Source organism: Botrytis deweyae (assembly GCF_014898535.1).
Source record: "Botrytis deweyae strain B1 chromosome Unknown BDEW_026, whole genome shotgun sequence".
NCBI classification, from domain to species: domain Eukaryota; kingdom Fungi; phylum Ascomycota; class Leotiomycetes; order Helotiales; family Sclerotiniaceae; genus Botrytis; species Botrytis deweyae.
Window position 1 is genome coordinate 110,875 of NW_024066233.1, and position 22,193 is coordinate 133,067.

The 22,193-nt window shown below is 43.5% G+C and overlaps 4 protein-coding genes across 4 annotated transcripts; 1 reads left to right on the forward strand and 3 right to left on the reverse strand.

The window, feature by feature from the left end:
• Positions 1 to 4,803: 4,803 nt before the first annotated feature.
• Positions 4,804 to 5,052, reverse strand: EAE98_009115 (uncharacterized protein; the record flags this gene model as incomplete). Its single annotated transcript, XM_038956736.1, has 1 exon — positions 4,804 to 5,052. One exon carries the CDS (start codon positions 5,050 to 5,052, stop codon positions 4,804 to 4,806), a length of 249 nt encoding a protein of 82 aa, XP_038806802.1.
• Positions 5,053 to 9,460: 4,408 nt separating this feature from the next.
• Positions 9,461 to 10,797, forward strand: EAE98_009116 (uncharacterized protein; the record flags this gene model as incomplete). Its single annotated transcript, XM_038956737.1, has 4 exons — positions 9,461 to 9,604; positions 9,658 to 10,126; positions 10,178 to 10,573; positions 10,631 to 10,797. 4 exons carry the CDS (start codon positions 9,461 to 9,463, stop codon positions 10,795 to 10,797), a joined length of 1,176 nt encoding a protein of 391 aa, XP_038806803.1.
• Positions 10,798 to 13,661: 2,864 nt separating this feature from the next.
• On the reverse strand, positions 13,662 to 14,862 carry EAE98_009117 (uncharacterized protein; the record flags this gene model as incomplete). Its single annotated transcript, XM_038956738.1, has 3 exons — positions 13,662 to 14,210; positions 14,270 to 14,525; positions 14,711 to 14,862. The coding sequence occupies 3 exons, from the start codon at positions 14,860 to 14,862 to the stop codon at positions 13,662 to 13,664; spliced, it is 957 nt and encodes a 318-aa protein (XP_038806804.1).
• Positions 14,863 to 17,853: 2,991 nt separating this feature from the next.
• EAE98_009118 (uncharacterized protein) lies at positions 17,854 to 21,583 on the reverse strand (the record flags this gene model as incomplete). The annotated part of the gene is made up of 4 exons (XM_038956739.1): positions 17,854 to 20,269; positions 20,317 to 20,779; positions 20,827 to 21,041; positions 21,096 to 21,583. The coding sequence occupies 4 exons, from the start codon at positions 21,581 to 21,583 to the stop codon at positions 17,854 to 17,856; spliced, it is 3,582 nt and encodes a 1,193-aa protein (XP_038806805.1).
• Positions 21,584 to 22,193: the final 610 nt, after the last annotated feature.

Consider the following 22,193-nt stretch of genomic DNA (forward strand, 5'->3'; position numbering starts at 1 on the left):
CACCCTCCACAGCCGCAGCACCCGGCGATCCTTCACAGGTTCATCCATCCACCCCCAATATAATCGTGATGTAAGCCTTTACGTGTGATACACGCCCGACACACTTAGCCGCTTGGCGGCCTGCAGCGGTATCCTCGTTCTTTCGAGCTGCGAGCAAGCAAGCATGACATGCTTACTTTTCGCACCTAGGTACGCGCAGCTGCGATTTGCGGAGAGGGGGCTTGGTTTCTCGCATGCCTGTGCATGCTTTGATCATGGTGGTTGAGAGTTTTGTACGCCGTGGCCCGTGGGAGATTCTGCAATGGGTAGCATCGTACGAGGATCTGGATGGCTGGGGTGTTGGGGTGGGATCTCGGATTTTATTAGTGGGTGCATTGATTTATGGATGGATGGATGGATGGATGTCTTTGAGAAGGAAGCGCATTTCTAGAGCTGCGGAATGGATTGGGAATTTGAGTTTTTTTTTCTGCGGTTGTGTTAAGATTTGCGTGGAGAGTTTATCGAGTGTGGAAATGGATATTTGCGATATCTACTAGGTATACTCCGTGTATTGAGGAATCATTGGGGTTGGGAAATAAAATCTTCAATACTATCTACGTAGGCTCGGTAGGTATACTTTTCTTTCGAATGTCCTATCCGTCCATGTCCCCACTAGTACCTATCGTAAGTTTATGCTTTAGGAGTTAGCGCGAGGTATTGAAACGGTTTGTGCAAGGTCCTCTTAGTTTGGATGAACTGCAAGTGAACGAAAAGAAGAAAGGGGTTTTTTTGTTTGAGATATACATACTGGATGTTTATGTATAGGTAACTAAAGAGCATCCTATCCTGCGCATTCTCGCAAACTCGCAAACGCTGCGTCTGGCTGCTTCTTCGGTCCGCGAGCGAATGTCACTCGCTACATTGCGCTAGCTGCAGGGCTGAGTCGGATGTATCGGCATGTCTACCTAGCATCGGCAGCCGGAAAAGCGGGGCCTTGAAGGTTCTGGATGCGATGTTTGGGTTGGAAAAAGATGATTCTATTCTATTATTGTAAGGTTTTGCACGATAGTGTATCAATATAAGTCTGAAAGTTCAAGAATTTAAGTTACTCGCGAACTTTCTATGGGGGATTAGCGAACTCTCTCACTCTCCAATGTTCTCTGACTGCTCCACCGAATATGTATTCGTAAGTCGTTATATCATGCATTTTATTATGTCCACGATCAGCTTTCAATTTTCTGTGATTTTGAGCTTGTTGGATCGACTATTATCTTGCTACGTATCTATTAGAGTTCTGCGCGCATTCTTGGATGCTCGTTAAGTTTTCTAATTATATTTTCCCCGTGCTATCAATTAGTTTTATCCATTCGGCGCAAAACTCAAGCCTCGTTCGTGTCGAGAACTATATAATAACGTCCTTCTCAAATTCAAATTGGCACCAAATGATCTAGAGATAAGAATACCGAGATTTCTATTTCCAATAGACTCTACACGACAAAGCTCCGATTGAGCTTTGGAGGTTATGATTATCTCTCCCATACTTCCTACAATTGGAAGCTAAGACTTTTCTATCTATCCATAGTCTACGGTCGTTGGATACAGAGCTCGAATACTCGTTGTATAAGTTCCTGTTGTCAGGACCTCGGGCTCTGATCAACTATACCTCCCGGCTTCTGTAACTCGGCATGTGAACGTTCGAGGCTCAACTGATCAAAGAGGAGTAACGATTGAGAGAGCGGTTGGTTATTTCCAATCGATGATCGTCAGAGAGCCTTAGATTTCCCAAATGGTACTGAGTAGGAAGTTTCCAATCTTAGAAAACAGGTGGAATGACGAGGGAATCGCAAAATGGTGTTGAACAAGTATGATCAGGTAGGTAGACCATATGTACATGTTGACTGACTCTACACGTTCAAGAATCTTAAATCACACTAGGTAGCCCAACAATTAGAATCCACTTCAAATGTTGAATAATTTTCGCAATCGTTTTGAATAATCGCGGGGTGAAGAAGAGAGTAACTGAATATTTATCAGCGAACTTGTAAAGTATGATATAGATATTCGAGAACTTATCATCGATGAATGAAGAATATTGTGAGGAGTGTTCCAAGGTTCTTATGCTTGACTTTCAAAAAGGTTCAAAAAAGCAAAGAGACTTTTAGACAAGTATATGTGGACAGGTGTACTTACAAATACCTAGATATCTGGAGGTGAAGTTGGAATCCGTTGTGCGCCTTCGGAATCTTCAGATCATTGTGGATGTACAGCACTTGATGATCTCGGCTGAGAGATGGAATGAGGTTAGAAAGACGACCGCACTGTAGCTAGAACTGTCAGAGTTTCGGTGCCAAACTCACCAAGAATGGTGTACATTTTAGGGTTGTAGATTAGATAGGATGGTTATATCACGATCATTCATATAACACCATTTGACCTGACAGCTAACTCCTCGACAGTCATATAAATATTACATGATTATGTTCTTACATGATCTGAATTTTTATAATAAGATGGTCTGTATGACTCAAATCTCTATCATCTTTGATGACAGTTGACAAAGAATAAAAGCGATTGACCGACATGATCTGACAGTTTATTATGATCTGCGGGTCGTTCCATAACCCTAGTACATGTGCAATTGTTGTCAGGATCATCTTTGGCTTTCGTTTTCCTGTCATTCTGAATTTTTTCATGCTTGAAAGTGTCTCCAGGGCTATCATAATACATCGCCCAAACGGATGCAAATTCGCGCTCTCAGTAAGGGCTAATTTACCAAAGTGTAAAGCCGCCTAGTATCTTGTTTTGGGGAGAGGGGGGAGTCTCTGGCACCATTTTCCAAGCTTTGGCACTGCCAGATAGACTATGGCCCGACAACCCGGCTCAGATTCAGTGGTTCGTATCTGACATCACGCCTTTGAGCTCTCATATCTGAAGCTCACTGATGTGGAGAAAATGATTCTCATTCCAGAGGTTGCTCGGAGAAAAGCGCAAACCAACTGAAGAACCAGAAATAGTACGCATAAAAACTGATGAACTAAATGTTCAAGAATATGCAGAGTGTAAAGCAAAAACTTTGCACGATGGAGTATTCGAGAATACCTCAAAAAATCAGAAGCTTTAAGCTGTCCGAATAAAACAATGACTTTTTTGCAGAGAACTTCAAGCTGGTATTTCTCTTCAGCAGCAGCATAGATCGCACCTCAGATTTACTATCGATGTCAAATTCCACACAGTGAAATTTGTACTTCGAATGGAGAGCTTCCCACAGATCGTGGCCAGACATCTGTACACATGTGGCAGTCGAATGACCCGTAATACTCACTGGGTAGTCTTTCAGATTATACCAGTCACAAACACCATTAGAGCGTTCATTTTGTGGCTGCAGGATGTATCGTGCTATATGCCTCAAAGCGAGTATCGAACGCTCCCTCCCACGGGGAGTCGATATCGTGCCAGCCCATAGTTTTGTGGCCCGTCTCAGCACCAATGAGTTACTAACCCTTTCGATCCTCCGATTTCACTCTGTCCTTGGAAGACAATATTTCAGAATTGTCTGCCATCTTGGTGAGTTGAACATTTATTCTTCAACACTTTGGACATTACGCCTTGATTCTTCAACAGTATCTGCACAACGAGTACCGATTCTTCATGTATGCAGGTAAGCGACAGCCCTTGGTAACATGTCCAGGGTAATCCTTGACAACGTTGTAGATTTTCAACACAAACAGTATATACTTAGGGTTAGAAGCATTGCCGATTGTGCTGTATGCTGTGTTATAGTATTCCTGAATTCGTTCACTTCGGAGGCAAGCTTTTGCCAAACGATTTTTTCATCGTCGTTATTCTCCAACGGGTAAGTGTGTGAGACTTCATGCATCTGATTAATTTGTGTAGCGCGCCTTTCGGCACCGTACAACAGATTGGTACATGTTGAGCCATTCGTTGAGGAAATGATAGGGAGCTTTTGGCTGCATCACAGCCCCGTGTCACCAATGTGTAACCGTGGATATCGTATAATTATAGATGAGAGGTTCTGGACTGAGGAAAAGAGGCAGCCCAATGAACCTCGTTTTCCAAAGACTTTTGGATATAGACTCAAAAATTCCGATCCTGGTACCAGTTACCCATTCTTTTGCAAAAAGAACTATCTTTCGCTCAAGATCTAAAATAGTGCCGGTAGTTAGCCAAAATAATTTGCGCCATGAGATTTAAATCGCTTCAGGGAGTTTCACGTGATGATATTTTTCGCATACTGCGCGAGCTGCGGCTGCTGGGAAAATACTCCACCTCACTAGCATGGATTGTGCCATAGAAGGGGTTCTGGATGTTGAGTAACATGGAAATATATATATCACAGTGATCCCACCTGGTTCTGGCATCTTTCTTTATTTCCATTCTTGAGAATAAGTGTATACATATGTTTATTGTTTTCCTTCACAAGCCTTACTGAAACTCTATCAGTTCGCTCCTGGCCAAACAATGACACTTCTCGCAAAATCAGAAATCGGAGATGGAGTTTAATTCGAGTAATCGTTACCTGTATCGGATCCCCAAAATGACATGAGTCCTAGGATCTTACTTCCCGGAAAGCCTTCATCCCATGGGTCAGGTGCGACACTCCCTGTCGTCTGACTGAGGATGTTGTCGAAACCCTCGAGATCCTTCCTTTTAAATTACTTTCGCCTCACTCTTGGTTGCCTTTTCAACTCGAGCTCAACTTTTCACTCTTTATTTCGACGTGTGTCGATACTTTTAATCGACAACTAAATTTGGGTTTATCTTCGGCAGACAAGTGATGATCGGAGGTGAGAGTTTCGAGAAGCTTCACGTTCGGTACTTGCAAACGAACATGATAAACATGAAATCGAGCACGACAGCAGCGTCCACTTGCAAACCTTCAGTCACTGGCTTCTCCTGAAAGCTAAGCGTTTGTTGTCCAGCCGACCGAGCTCCGCCTTCTAAAGCTTCCAGAAGCTTGAGACTCATTTCCTGGTAGCGAGCATCGTCGTTATTCTCCACACCGGCCTGTCTCACTTTGATCCTCACCAATAATGCGTCAATTTGGAATCCCATAAAGTAGGATCTACATACCTGAACAAATTATCAGTACTTGAAGGGAAGAAGAGCGAACATTCAATTAAAAGAAGCAGAAAGTATGATACTGGTAATTTATCAATCATATCATTGCAGAAATCAGCTGGCTTTACATCTCAAACACGTTCCGATCCATTGGAAGGCAGGTAAATCAGCTGCACACGGCGATGGGATGGACTGGCGCAAATCCTTGATTTAAGTGGCAGAAACCAATGAACAAAAGATCAAGGATCTCAAAAGAATTGAAGATTGCAATATTGGGGTTTCAGCCTGGGCATAATGGCTAGATTTGGCATCAAATCTGTGCCTGAAACCTGATACAAATTTTGGGGAGGAGAATACGAGTGCGAGAAGTGTGTCGGGCAGACCGGAGGAAAAGGAGCCAACTTTACAATTCCAAAAACTGTGCCTTCCTTCGTTTCGACTTGAGTATTCGTCGACACATTTACTATTATCACATTTACCACCTGAGAAAGACAGTGTTATACGAGAGGAATACCCACATCTAATTCCCGATACAGTTCCAGCACCTGCAGATTTTTTTATCTCAAAAACGACAAGATCTGCATTCATCTGTGGTGCTCAACTTGTCACACTTGATGCGTGCGTTATTCCACAAACGACCAGACTAGAAAACCACACGAGCAGAGATGTTTTCGAACTTGAACGGCCGATGATGACGCAAACATTGCTATGCATCTCAGAACATCGCGCGAATGGCTACGGCATGTACGGTTCATTGCAACGTCTATTAGTTGCTCTGCCACAAAGCGTGGGACTGGGAATCCTCCTTGCAAGGCTCTTGCAAAGTCTTGAATAACACTGTGGGATTGACGGGTAAATTCCCGCCTCCGAGGCATTTGTTTATTATTCAAGAGTTGATTGATATGGCAATTCTTGCGAATACTACTACAAGTCTTGGTTTAATGCGGTGTTTAGCCCGCTTTATAGCCGGATACCTGTCTGCTTTCGGCATATGGCTCGTTGCCATCTTGAGTGCTTTCTCAGTTACACAAGTTTCAAATCGATAGATTCTTGGAAACAATGTCTACATCAACGTGCCGCTAGTTCCTTACAAAGCTCGCCGGCTTTAGCTACTGTGTCTATGGTAATCCGGCGTACTGTTTTGGCAAAGCAAAGCCCAGCCGTTCCTTGTGCTTGGGCTTCCCGAGCTTTCTCCCGAGACAAGATGCACGTCGTTCAGAGTGTCGGGCATACCTACTCAAAGTGCGTCTGCGTCAATGGCCTCGATAGCCTGCGTTGGATTGGATGAACAAGGATTGGATGAACAAGGATCGATGGTGTGAACCACGCGACGCTCTTCCCTTAAATTAATTTTTGGTGGATAGAAATTGATTGAGATGCGACTATTATATGTACTGACTCGAGCTTTCTGCATGAAGGGCTCTTCCTATAAGTCTACAATCAACCCAAACTAGAGCAAGCCCCTTATATCAATAAGGCGTATATACGTCTGATCGTCTGATGGTCTGATCGTACGATGTAGGTTTTGCTAACCTCATGCATAATCGAAAGACGGTTCAGAACATCTGTTGAGCCACAGGCTACTTTGACTAGGTATTTCCTACGACTATCCAACTTCCAAATTGGATGCATGTCAATGCTGCATTGACAATGCAGCTAATCTCAAATGGTCATCACGGATCAGGCAGAGTAAAAACAATCCCTTTCTTCACCGCTCATGCTAGCTAGACACGGTTACATCGCTTCCGACCCAGCCCTAAAGCGGTTTTTAAGGCTCCAATGGCACGTACAACATACTTATACATTACATACACGCCTTTTATGTTAGTATATAAGAAGTTAGCTTACCAAATAATGACTTCATTGCATACATGGATATAGCATCTCAGTCCACGCAACTCTCAAGTCGACCCCGCCATGCCAAATGATTTGATAACACCGACAATAGAGTCTTTCTATCTATCACATCGTGGATTACGTCGCCCTTGAGGCTATGCTCGTTCTCGAGCGGATCAACACCGTCGCGAAGTTTCAGAGAACCCCTCGGTCCAAATCATGAACATATCGGAACATCGTCCGAATTTGACATGACTCCGGTTTCTCTTCCCCCCACCTTGGGCATCTCGAGATGGACTCACACACCTAGATAGACACTATCACTTGTGCATGAAACCGCTTTTTTGGTCATTCACAGATGACAAAACCTACGGTACCTGAGCACTGGTAAAATTGTCATTTTGAATTGGGAATTTTCCACGAGCTTCATCTTGTGGCCAACTCGCACTGCACATTAACTTTTAAAGACCGACATTTGTGCGCTGTTATTCTAAAGGCATTCGGTCCACAGCAGCTCATGTATCCTCTTGCATCATTATTGGACAATTTAAGGATGCCATTTTCCTCAATACACTTCGCCGTTGAAGTAGAGTGCAAGTGTAGCATGATGTATGCATGGAACAATTTTGTCTTGTAAAAAGTCACTTCTGAGTTCCTGGGCTGCGAATACCTTGAATTGTCAATCATTGCAAGAGCTAAGGATATTCATTTCGAGCTGCTCAAGGCACCGTATCTCAATTATCATGACGATTTAACATTAGCCAAAACTCGTTCACATGTGCGAAATGCTGTGTAACCACAATTGCAGAGAAAATCTCTGTGCATGAATCGAGCACCACTGGACGGGGCTTGTATAGGTTTCTTTCCGAAGCAAAATTTGGAGATACGGCAAGCCCTGTCAAATCTCGGTCTGCTGATCGATACGGTGACATGGAAATCTGTGGCCGATAATCCTGAAGGAAAATGTTGCGATTAAATGCTCAAATATGCATGCGAGAGGCGAGGGCAGAATCAGCTTATTGGATGAATATGGGATGATGACCAGAATATTACGCGAACTCTACTACCATCAAATTGTGAGTATATTGAAGAAACGATACCAGCATTGGGCAAATGGGGGGTTCAAAAGTTAAACAGAACTTTAGCGTGGAAGACAGAGAGAGATGGAGAGAAAAAAATTGACGTTGTGGAATCCAAAATTTGATCCATTTTTTTGTGGTTCGAAAAGTATAAGCCTACAAGGTTTAATATCCATCAAAGCGTGGAACAAATCAATGGAACTTATGGAACAAGTGGGACGAAATATAATCCTGGTGGAAACTCTGGCGAACACGCACTTTGAACTTCCATGCACATCATCTTTTTCAAATCTCAATCTTCTAATTTCAAATTTCAACCGCTTCGGGGTCTAAGCTTGCAAGTTTCAACATGGGCAAAAATGAAAGCTCACTTCGGATATACCCTCGTAAATTAAAAAGCGATTGTAGTCCACAATTTTGGACCGGATCCCCCGAATAGTTTCCACACATTTCTTACCTTTGTACATTCTGCATAGCCTTGGAAGTTACAACAGGTCCCATGTTCCACGAGTCGCAGCTAGAACATTTCAGCGAATGTTCCTTCTCGCTTCAAGCTCCACTTCTGTGTTCTTATGCCCAACGTAGGAGTTATTCATCAAACTTTACGCAAAGAGGTAGGTCCCTAAATCTACCTAGTATGTGTGTGAAATTTTAGTCCCATGCTTGCAGGTAATTAAGTAAGGAGTTGTTGTTCTGATCGAAGTCTTCTCAAGATCAGCAAAGGCTTCGCTGTACAGTTGTTGCATGCTCTGCAATGATCTAATGTCGTTCATCTAGTACTTTTTTCCCTCCTGGACTTCTTCCCTGGGCTTCAGGTAAGGATGTTTCAACTTTCTCGCATTAATACCACGTTTAGGTATTCCTAGTCGTCGCGCTACGATTCCAATTTTGTGACACGGGCCGTTGCGTTTAAGGGGTCATACAAGCTTCGTCATTATCAGAAGTCCAGTTTGTTACGACGGAAACTTTATCTCCTACTGGTTACCATGTTCTGGAAATTCCATGTACATAACCCCTGTCACAATTGACCCCACAAGGCCTTGCTAAGCTGCCGGGCTTTTCTCTTCTCCATTATCCCATGTTCATCCTACCCTTGACTGATCAGCAACCAGCACCATGTCACACCATCGTGGGTCCTCACCGCTTGCTAAAGTGTTATTACTGCATTACAGTACTGATAATCTCCAATCTGACGAAGAGCAAATAACAAGCTACACGACAACCGTTGAGCTCCGCATTTGAAAACGGTTGTTAATTGGCATCCCTTCTAAAGCTCTTCTGTTACCCAACCCTTCATCTGCAAGCTATATTTAATAGGTCTTCAACCGAGGATATCCCAACTATCAAGTTCTTAATTTATCGAGGACCCTTGAGACTTTACTTCACTTCTACATATTTATATCAAATCTTCGTCTTCCGTCCGACATCTTCATCACATTCCATCTCTTTTATCATTCATAATATACATACCAATTCGACCATTCACCATGGCACCTAGTCGACTCACAGAAGAGGATGAAGTAGCTGTCCCAGAGATTAGCTATGACATCAACCTCCCATACAATCATGTATCCGATGAATACGACCAGCGATCTAAATGTCGAACAGAATTCCCAAGCTACCTTCCATCGGTAAGTGATAGGCTTAATCCCGTTTCATTAACCAACCACTAATAAACAGGAAGTGGGAGGACGATGTCTGGTTCGACGAAGTTAAGCACTTCGAGTATCATGACCCAGCCCTGCGAGCAAACAAGTCTAAGCCAAACCTTTTCAAGGGTGGTGTCAAAGCCAAGCACATTACGCCTAAGATGGGAACTATTTTGAGTGGTGTAAAAATGGAGGAGCTCTCTGACGCAGGCAAAGACGAACTTGCACTTTTGATAACCGAGCGGAAAATTGTTGTTCTCCGAGAACAATCCGACTTTCTTCACGCCGGTCCCCAATTCCAACAAGATTTCATGTCCTATTTCGGACCATTGAGCATTCAGCCTGTATCTGGCTCCGTCAAGGGACACCCTCCTTTCCATGTCATTCATCGCGATCACAACGAAGAGGAAATCGCAAATTTCTTCCAGAAGAAATTGACTTCCACACTCTGGCATCACGATGTCAGCTATGAAAAACAGCCTCCTGGATATATTATGCTTGGCAGTAAGTTTTCACGCCTAGCTACAGACTTCAACATTTCTAACACCTGGCCAGTATTAGCATGCCCCGATGTTGGTGGTGACACCGTATTTGCCGACACCGTGGAAGCCTACAAACGCCTCTCGCCCACCTTCCGCGCAATGATACAGGACCTCAAGGCAAACCATTCATCGCAAAAGATGATTGGCTATGCCCGCGCCGCCCGAGGAACAGTCCGAACCGACCCGATCGATTCCCTGCACCCAATCGTTCGCGTACACCCCGTCTCGGGCGAAAAAGCGCTCTACCTCAACTCGGAATTCTTGACCGATATTGTCGGGCTCAAGGATGGCGAGAAGGAAATGCTGATGAAATTCTTGGTGGATCATGTTTGTATGGGCCACGATTTCCAGGCTAGAGTGGGATGGGAAAAACACTCTGTGGTTATGTTTGATGGCCGAAGCACTCTACGTATGTTTTATCATTTCTACCATTCCCTTGACAAACAATTTCTAACAGAGAGAATAGACACTGCAACGGTAGATTACGATTCCCGTATTCAAGCCCGCCACCTTTTCCGCTTGGCAGCCATGACCGAAAAACCCATGTCAGTCGCTGAATGGGAAGCCCACCTCCACGATGATAAATCCTCCGAAACATCAGAATCCTCGAATTCGAGCGTGAGCTCGGATTAAAGGATACGAGGAATTGAGATGAGATAAAAAGTTTTCTGGGATTTTTTTTTTTTGGGATTTTTACTTTTCACATGTTTTTTTCTTTCTTCGTTATACCAAGATTGATTGATTGCAAGCACAGCGGGGATACCAATACCAATCGTTTTGAATTTTCTTTCCTATTCCTTCTCTTCTTTTATAGACTTTTAAGGTTTAGGTTTTTTGGGGGGAGTTTCGTCACTACTTTTTCTTTTTTCTTTTTCACGATGTATACCCGGGATGAAATGTTCTCTTCTCGGATTCTTGGGGTTTGGGGTTCTTTCTTGATGATACGTTGGGATTTTTACGTACTGTTACTAGGGTTGCACTGTGCATGCGGGAAGATCTGGATTGGAGTTGTTCCAGTTACTTTTAGGCTATATATCCACTACTGATTTTGTTGGTCAAAGATTCACTGTACCTCTCACCAGTTTGATACTTAAGCCCATCTCAAAATTAAATTCAAAATTTATCAAAGGTCTTGCTGTTGTGTCTGCACTTTTATTTTCTTCTCAACTGCATTCTCTGTCAATTTAAAAGTTCCACGAGCTGGCTAGCTTTGTGTGTGTGTGTGAGTTTGGAAAAGCAAGATAGAGTCCTTTTTACGCATAGCACGAAGAGCACCCTTAATGTTTGATTGTGTGATCGCAGGTATGCTCGGCTTACGGAAGAAGGAAAACACGTGCTACAGCATACATTTCAAGAGGGGAAAACGAATAGAGGGGTGCAGCGCATATTGCTTAGCCTCACGTCAGAGAATAGCCAGGGCATGACGGACCACTTAGATGGCGTACCGTTGGATGTGGGGCTACGGTATCGAGACTGATTTGACGGTGAGAGTGCGAAAATATGGTTTCCACGGAGATTTTAAACATGTGCACATGGTATGTATGGGGGTCTTGACGTTTGATGTTGAGGGGTCGATATGATTTCTTGGATGGGAGGTGGTGATGTTTGATTTGCAGACGAGAATTTGTGCATATATATGTATGGGGGTTTGGTCGAATTATTGGTAAGTAAGGAAGGGTCTTGTGATGGAATTTTGTTGTTTGAGATGGAACATTTAGGGCTTGCTGGACTGATTGCGAATGAATAAATGATGCTGGCAGTGAGTGAAAAGAGGAGGAAACGGAGTTGGTTCAATAGAATACGGAAGATACGGAGGCTTCCAAAGGGGAAGAAGAGGGGAAGTTTAGCGGTAGGACTACAACCTAGTATCTGTTACTATCTGCCATTCCATCATTAATCATATTGATAATGAAGAAGGATGGACAACGTTCCAGCATTCGCAAAACGCTCTTGATCTAGTGCACCCAACTCGGCGACGGGGATTATGACCAATCGACAGGAAACCGGTTTGACATTTGGTTCAGCATTGAATATTGGCATTAGATGAAGATGGCAAGCGATGTGATTGATGATGAATATGATAGCCTTACTACGACCTCCAATCCAGATGCCTAGTACCACTTCAATATCGGCTTTAGAAGGTTCGATCACATGCATGTATATCTGCAGTCATGGATCATATTCGGTTTGCACGGTTTGTTCAGCAGAGTAGGCTTCCAGAGTAGGCTTCCAGATTATGCACTCATGTTACCTACTTTGTGCATTCCATGTGAGGCGGAGTCCGGTTCAAATGGATTTCTCTTGGCGTGGTATGGCGTTTTGGGTCTTGGAGATAATGCACCTTCCATGACACGGTACGGACGGATATACTTGTAAATGCATGCATATATATATGTATGTATCTATATGTGACGCGAGCCAGCAGTGAGATAAAAATGAGATCGGTCGGGGCATTGAGTCACCGTATGACCAACCATTCAGACAATTTGATTCTGCGTATACTCATTCTTCTTCGCTGCTCTCCCTGTCGATTCGATGATTGGTACTGGTGGCAGTGAAAAGATTCTCATACCATGGATGATGACTATCTCTCAAATGATAGACGGCGATGTACCCAGATATCCAGCGGTAGAATCATTGTAATTTTAAAAAGGATGAGCGGGTGGAGTCTTACTCCGAGCCCCGGGTTTCTCATTCACATGTCATGGCTAATATTGTTGACCTTGATATGTACCGCTGATTCGGAAATTTGACAATTATTTGCAGGTGTGGTGCTATATGATTCACGGTGCTATTTTAATAAATTCCATAGCAAAATGCTAGCTTGTAGATGATAAAATACTCAGTCGCCGATAAACGCACACCTCAACAATTGCCATAATAATTTTTATACCGTCCAATACCCTGATGCACACACACGGGTAAGGCGAACGATGTCATATCTTGCCGTTGATTCGGAGTACCCATTCGTCATAGTAGAGCAAGCACTGGGAAAATCTAAAACATATCAATCTGATTCTGATATGATTTAGATTGGTATAAGGTTTTCTCGCAGGGTTAGATCTTCACCGACTTTTGGTTCCAGGAGAGTGGTTCATGGGATGCAGGCTCAGCAGGTAAGAGGTCGGCAAGACAGTAATGGTTGATGCAGAAAACTCGGCGAGATGAGATAAGATTAGGATATGAAGAGATTTTTTAACTTTGGGAGAGATAATGTGATATGATGAATATAATCTGATGTATACATTAGTGGTGACTGTGCCATGGAGCGCTAACGACAACTAGTAATGCAGAGTCAATAGACAGACCAACAGCATATGCAGTTAAGAACATCACGAGAGGTCAGGTCAGCTTATTTTTCAGTGCTTGCTTCACGTATATGAATATGCGCATCATAATTCCAACTAATATGATAATGGTACTTTGTGTTACGTGTAATCGAACGACACGAGCAGACACCACGACACGGCCAATTGTCTGCTAGGCTACCTATCTCCTTACTCATCCCCGAATACATCCCACCCGAAGGTGTTTGACAAATCCACGAACCTTGTTTCTTGACCCTCGGAAACTTTGTTCATGCTTTCGAACTCCTCTTCAGTCAAATCGACTAATGTCCCATTGGTTTTGATTCTCCCCTCATTCGAACTCATGGGAAGGACCACGTATCCTCGTTTGATGCCCCAAGCAATCAATATCTGACCTATGCTAACACCCTTCTTTTCAGCGATTGAGATGAGTTCAGAGTTTTGGATGACAGTTTTGCCAGTGGTGGGAACCTGGCTCTGGGATCCCAGAGGCGAATATGCCACGGGAAGGATGTTCTTTGAAAAGCAGTAGTTGATCAACTTAGTGTTAGGCCAGACGGGATGAATCTCGACTTGGTTGATGGCGGGAGGAACATCCGCGTACTTAAGAAGAGCCTCCAGGTTTGAGATGGTAAAATTGGATACTCCGATAGCTCTTGCCTTGCCAGCTTTGTTGAGAGCTTCGAACCTTCGCCAGATAGGTTCCAAGTTCGCCGTGACTTCTCTGTTGATGATGTACTGGCCAGGATCATTAGACTTGGGAACAACAGATTCTAATATCGATTGGTGGGTTATACCTTTCCATCATCTCCGATTTTGACTTCATAGTCGTCGGTCCTCTCCGCGGCGAATGGCCAATGCATCAAGAAAGAATCCACATAATCGACACCTAGCTTCTCTAAACTGTAATTCAGACTCCACTCAACATCTTTAGGGGAACCGCAAAGATGAGGCCACACTTTCGTTGTGATGAAGATATCGGAACGCTTGACACTTGGATTACTGGACAAGAATTCTCGCAAGGCAGACCCGACCTCTTCTTCATTTTTGTAACTGCGGTGTGTTAGTTTGAGGGCTGGGAAATCGCAATACGAAAACTATATTTCCGATACTTCGGCACCCCTTCATCAAGGAATAGGGGTGAATTTTAGTGGGAAGAGGGAAGGGATGAGCCCAGGAGATATCGAGTATACAGTTGGGATGAACGGATAAACATGAGACATAGGGGTTGAACTTACTACCAAGCACAATCTAGATGGCGATAACCTGATTGTAGAGCCCAAAGGACAGCATCGTGGCACTTTCCTGGGGATCCTTCATTCTGAAAAGTACCAAATCCCAGAGCCGGTATTGGGGCTCCGGTGTTCAATCTCAAAGTAGGGATGGTCATGGTGTGACTTTTCTGCCAACTTCTTGAATCCAGGAATAAATTTCCCTATGGAGCTAGCATCTTGAGGAAAATGTTAGTCTGAGAATTGACCGTGGTATTTCGTGGGTCATGAAAAATGCACAGAGAATTCCTTTGTGTTGGACTGGCCACGTACAGGTACAGATACAGTATAGAATGAGATCTTCGATACAGAATGTTTGAAGTCACAAATAGATTGAAGAGAACGTGGCTACATAGAAACAGTGGACGGGCTATACATAATTGTGGTGCTATCGATAATCGACTCTGCATTACAAAGCAACATGCTACATGATGCATGTTTGCCATTTTGGGCGCTCTGCTGCTGTGTGAAACGTGGTGCAGGATGCATGGAGACGAACCGAATATCGGAGAGTGGTGGGTCATCCTTGTAATCTTCAATTGTTACGAAATGGCAGAAAACTACTCCGTAATTTTTTTCATTATCTGCATCCATACAAGGATTCTCGTTGGGTGGAGTGTCTTGGAAGAAACGACCCTTCCCTCGATAAGGTTAAAGGTTCATTAGACATTTTGATGTTTGACCTGACGACGGACGTGAACTCTAATGTACGTCGACTAGCTTGCTAGAGAAAGTCAAAAAAAGCTTAAAGCACTGAATTTGTGCCCAATATCAAAGAGGGACAAGAATGTTTGAAAGACCCAAGTAGAGAAAATCGTAATAGTCGAACCGATTGGTCATAATCTCGTAATAGCATCAAAAAGTGCATCGTCGATGGGAATGCCTGCTCAGTGCGACCCCGCTTGAATCACCTTGCGGCCCGAGCCGTGGCAGATAGGACAGAAGTGGAGGGGATTGAGAAAATGTGATTTTGGGTTAGAGATGCAAATCTACTAATTCATCGATAGAAGACTAAATAGACCATTTGAAAGATTTCACCAATTCGTGTGTTTTAGTTGGCTAAGTTCCACGTTGTGGCAGAGAGGGGTGCAGCCCCCTACATGTAATTCGTCAATTGTCGCCTCTTTCCTCTGTGTTAGCAGACATTGTCAAATCCGAACTTTTGCCGTTCAAGAATGAGAGTTTATGGTTTGCATACGAAGCAAGCCAGCGTGTCTTGATTGTATGATTCGAAGTCGGACAGCAAAGCAAGCTTGTGCAGTATGATGTCGAGCAGTCTCTGCAGCTACATTGCAAAGTTGGTGCCTCAAGGAGGTCATGGAGGTCATGCATTAGCTCTCTGAATGCCAACCGCATCGTTAGTCTCATGTACTGACACAGATAAGTCACAATTTGTCGTCCTTAGCACACATGTCGCTTTAGCTCCTTCTTTTCCTTCTCAACAACAAGCGCACGGCCAACAGAGACCAGTCCACTTGTCAACGTCACCAACATCATACCAGCCATATTAGGTCTGAAAACATCTTTTTTTGGACCCCGAAAAACCTCAATGGTTCTTTTCACCCGATTCGGTTCCATGATGCCCACTTAGAAGGCGTGTTGACACCCCCAAAGTATCAAGCTTTGCAGAGCTACAGAATCTGAAGCAGTGCGGGTCCACGAAAGAATTGTTAGTCCGTTGGCTAAATAGTTTCGAGCTACTGCCAGTATGTTTTAGCGGGCTGTCAAGTGAACGGATAGCATTCATGAGTTTAGACATTCTGAGTACAATCAGTCTTTACTATCCTGAAGTCTACTTCTCAGATTCAAGCTGAAATCTCGAAGGAAAGTTGTGTAGAAATGTAGGATAATGCCCATATCTGAGGCAGATAAGCAAATCCCAGGCTATAATAAGATCAGACAGACATGAACATATGAAGACTTATCATGGCAAATATGAAACGACGAGTATGCATCTGCTCTTCTATTTTGAGAAATGTGAAACGAGCTAGAAGAATTCCAGAAGAATTCCAGAAGAATTCCAGAAGACGACATGGAAGAAAGCACCTGCCACATCCATACATCACGTGCACAATTGCTTTGCCGTTTTCAATTTCGGGTTTGAGTAACCCTTTTTGGATCCAGGGAGATTTTATTGTACTTGCTGTCTCTCATCTCTTTTTCATAGTGCCGTACTTCAATATCTCGGCTTCTTTTCAGATCAGACTACGGGACGGTTCGGTTAATCTGAGGATGTGTATATATTTTGTCAGATCTGAGGTTAGCCTCTTCAGCATGCCCTACTTTGTTACTAGACACTACTCGAGGAGTGGTATTAGACTGGAGGAATATTATCAGAAAAACAGGAAGACAGTATGGATGAATTGCAATAAAATGGAAGAATATGATGCAAGTCAATAAAAATAGCTATCCATGAAAACCAAGTAGACAGCACACATCAACTCTCTTCCAACCATACAGGATATTCGCTCAACATATTGTGGTTTGTAAAATACCACAGTTACATCTTTCTGACAGTTCGCTCACGGGCGCATCTTCTCTGCAGATATAGCAGGCGAGACGAGCAACACAGCGTGAAATATGATCATGGAATCTCGGAATCTTTGAAATGGATTTGTGTCCTACACGTGAATCGGAGACCTCGTACCTCTTTTCAAGCGTCAGTGGCCCAGTCTCAAATGTGTGAGAAAGAAATGTAATGACAATTATTCCACATCTATACACGATATATTCATCTATTCGGGCAGCAGACAGATAGGCCAGACACATAGGCCACCATTCTTCTCCGTTTTCTCAATAAACGTCCAATCAACGAATCAATTTACCACATGCGAGCTTTTGTGATTTATGAGATTTTTCCATTTAACCCTATTTAATCATACAGCTCATTCGATTCCTGCCCGTCCATTTAATCATTAAATAACTCTCTACTGAAACGAAAAATACAAAAACGCCTAGGCCATGCATGTTGTAAGTGTATTCTTTGATCATCAATCATCGCATCGCTTTTATCATTTGCGTCATTAGTATTTTCCTCTTTGTTTCACTCCACCCCTTTCCAACTCCCGGGCTCTTCTTATGTCCTTCCATACCCTCTTCAGAATTTCACATCACGAGAGATCAAATCCGGCCCCCGCATTGACCGCATACAGCAACTTCTCTCTCAATTTCTCTTTGCTTTGATACCTTGGTAACTTCAGTAAGTTGACACACGTACTTGCACTTGGTAGTCTGTCCTCATCTGTGCTACTATCCCTAATACTGAACTGCGGATTCAATGATCCAAATCCTAATAACGGTGCTCTCGGTGTACTGGTAACATATTTGAGCACCTTTCTCCTATCCTCATCTTTGAGTTCTTCCATGACCTGCCAGAACATCATGATCGTTGGGTGCTCGTGTTGATCGTCGCCCATCTGATACACACCGCCGTACTGTGTGTTCTTGCGTAGATCATTGATATTGATATCCGATGTCTCGCCGGAAATCAGGGTTTGAAGTTCAACTTGGTTAAACATGCTCAACCAGGAGGGATTTATGATTTGGCCGAGACCGCGAAGGAAAGCCTGCGTGAGTTCATAGGGCTGAATGTGGAGACGGTGGCGGACGACATAAGCAATGTAGAGGAGACGATTCTCATTTGTCACGGGGATATTAGAGCCATTAGGCATGAGATCTCGGGTGATAACTTTAGGGCGGGCATCAGGCATGCCGTTAGGAATCGTGTCGGTTATGGTAAAGTCGAGTGAGAAATCTTCGACATTTCCGGGATAATTCTTGAGTTTTAGCAGCCCTTGATACAATCCTTCATCAAGATCACGTAGATCGTTCAGATTAGTACGGCTTGCTGCTTCTGGGCCAGAATTTGCAGCGGACCATTTGAGAAGGAAAAACCCAGCAAAATTGATGTCAATGAGAATACCTTCGTATAAACATTTTCCTACGATGCGGCCCAAGAAGTGCATGCGATTACGCAGCTGTACACTATATGTCCTCCAATCAGGGCTTGTTTCGTTTATCCCCATCGATCTTAAGAATTCATAGTCTTGTTCCATAGCTGTTGGATTAGGGTAGAGTAAATTTTGGTCATTCGTGACAAAAAGTGATGGATTACTACCGTAATCTAAAGGACTACGAAATGCTTCATTAGTAACACTGGTGAGGAATTCTTTCGTCACTCCGCCGCCGTCAATACCAGCCTCAATAGCACCAAAGCTGTCAACAAATGTGATCTGAATTGGCTCTTTGAGGCCTTCTGAGAGTGGAAAGAATGCCTCAAATGCATCTTCAAATACAGACTCTCGACGAATCGATGCATGATGTCTGCCAAGAGTTTCTCGTGCGGCATTTCGATTTTGTGCCATATTTGCCATTCGCATACGCCATGAATCCGGATCGATAACTCCTGACCGCCTCTTGAGTTGATCCATTACGACGAACTGGCGAAATATCTCAACACGAGTTTCGAAGGGTATGACAAATGGCATATTTTGTAACACCTCAATCCTGGGCCCAATAGCAGCCATGATTTTCCTCTTGTTTATTTTTTGCTGATGCTTTCTTAAAAGATCCTGCTGTCTCATTTGAGACAGCAAGTGGCTTGGCCGAGTTGTACGACCCAGCATAAGACTTTGAACTGGCTCGTACTCGTCTGCATCTCCTTCAAACTCGGCTTCAGCTCCTTCCCCGTCGGCAACCTCTTGTCGCCTTTCTTGCTCCTTGATAACATCAAGAATAAAGCCTTTCATGTCAAAACGTGCCGTCATGAGCCAATGATCTTTGGGCAAAAATCGTCGTCTCGAATCTCGCTCATAAATCATGCGCATAACCCCGATTACAATGGTTCGCAAATAGTAAAATGTCATGCCCGAAATACCTGCGAATGGCCAACTCGAGTTGCTTGTTGATTGGCTCCCATCAGAAGCGTATTTTTCATCTTTTGTGAATTCGTTGTTGATGCCAAAATAGGTGTTTAAGCCACCCTCGATAACAGAACCATCATCACCAGAAAGTTCAGCAGCATTGTAATAAGTGGTGAACGAGATGTTCTTCAGAAAAATGGTGAGTTTCTCGACAGCTTCCAATGAGAGTGCACTGCCTCGAATCTTTGAGGCAGTTCCACTCGCTTGATTCGAGTCTGTGCTACCTCCGAGGAAATCCTCGTCATCTATGAACTTTAAAACAAATGTGTAAAGTTCTAAGAAAAGAAGAATGGTTCTCCACTCTCGATCTCTTGATATAACTTCTTGAGATGGCTCATTGCTATGCTGCTTTTGGTATTGAAGGATTTCCAATGTAGCTCTCGAATCGGCCACGATAGCTTTGAAGGTGCTTGTTGAACTCATTGCCTGCCAAAGAAATTTGAGAGCCAACACCTCATTTCCGTTGGAAGTCGTCATTGAGCTAGAGCAAAGCCACATTCGAATTTCATCGGCACGATCTGGAAAAATTCTTAGCAGGGTAAGGGCGTAACTTGCCAAGAAGCTTGCATCTTCCTGCCCCGTCGTTGACCCTTTTGCATAATCTCTAACACCAAATTAGCGATGGCCAAGGGAGAAATATAACTGACTTACATGTTAAATTTTCTGAGTAGCCCAGTTATTGATTTCTTATCTAACAAAGACAACAAATGATTGCTTATAAATATGGGCAAGTTTTTGACAGACTGAACTCCACTTTCTTCACGTTCTCCTCTTTGGAAATTATTGGATGTTAGTTTGCGACCATCAATCCTGCCAATGAGATCGACGGAGCACGCCGATAATTGAAGCGACAGGGCTCTCAATAGCTCAGATTCCTCTCCACGGTGCTCTTGCATACGGAATATTGCAATAAAATGAGCAAGCAACCATAGCTTTGCCTCCGGGTTTGACTGCGAAGAAGAAATGCTTGAGTAGTCACGAACTATAGCGGCAGCTAGATGATTGCCACTCATTTTAGACGCGAGTACCTGTAAACCTCCAAGCCTGGATTCTAAATCTGGAATGGTAAGGAATCGAGATGCCATTGCTGAATAAACATCCAATGAGACTTTACCTGTACTGATTAGGATACAAATAAAAAGAGGTGTTAGGGAAACTTACTAAATGATTGCCCCGGCGCCGAGGAAGATACTTGGAGAGGAAAGAATACTGCCGAGACAAGCTCCGCACGCCATTCATCGGAAAGACTGCCCCCAACTACGACGCTCGAAAGAAAGTCATAATAGGGAATCGCAATATGTGAAAGTATATTTGCATTCTGCACTAATATGTTCGACAGGAGCTTGAAAAGAACTCTGTTGTAGCTGGGCAAGGTACTATTGGATATGTCAGGATCCCATCAGTGACAAACATGTTGGGGGAATACGTACCGTATGAGAGCACTGAGTGTGAGTCTTGCCAATTTGAAGAGATAAGGCCCATACTCTGCCTGAGATATGAGTCTGGTATTCTTGTTATGAACGAACTTCCTGCCGAGTTCCGTCAATTGGGCTACATCATCGTCCCGCTCGGGGTTGCAAAACGCCATTAACAACTTTAATTGCTCAAGTGGAACGAGATCATCATTCCCTCCCTCGCAAGAACTATAGGTCGCCTTGTATTGTTCTCGTCTTGCATCCGCAAGCTTGGTTCTACTACTATGACCCCTCCATACTCTCTGGATTTTCTTCGAAGCGCTAAGTCTTTCCCTTTCCCTCTGACGTTGCTCCCTCTCTTGTTGTGCATGTGCCACTGTCTTTTGAGCACCAGAAGCTGAAGCCGAGGAGTTCCAAGTACTGGCAGCGAATGGATTTGGATTTTGACCAGAAAGGTTGACTTGTCTAGGTCTGCGAGAACTGCCACTGAATGTTTGAAACATTTCTTCGACGGTGGGATTAATGTAAATGGTATTGTTTTTCAAAAGCTTGTCCCTTTGTTATGGATTGTAAATGAGTGTATCATGAACAAAACAGCATACCGAATTCTATGAGCGATCCAAATAGAGACCGATCGAAGATGGGAGAAGAATGATTGTGGTAGATGGGATTCTTCGGAACAGGTCGATGATAGCAGTATAACTACTATCAAAGAGTAGAGTAGGAAATAATAGGATGAAGTGAATCACAAATATAGTATGAGGAGACGGCTGAAATGGTTTTGTGTAAGAGTCGTCTATGAAATCCTCTTTCTTTTGAATTGAAGTGTCTGAAGGCAATAGTAACAAAGTAATATCATGTACAGCCTCTTCCTCATATGTTCCTCGGATTACGTTTGGCAGCAGCCTCATGATATGACGCCGCTTTTGATAACCCGACTGCCGATATCTCCAGCTGCCTTGTAACCTTATAAATCAAAAGCACACAGGTGGAATGACAGAGAAAGTTTTCTGATTGTCTTTCTTATCGGATCTGGTGGATGCTGTTTGTGATTACTTAAGCAAACCAAAATTATTCCTCTCGTTAATATCGTATAATAATAAGTATTTGAGT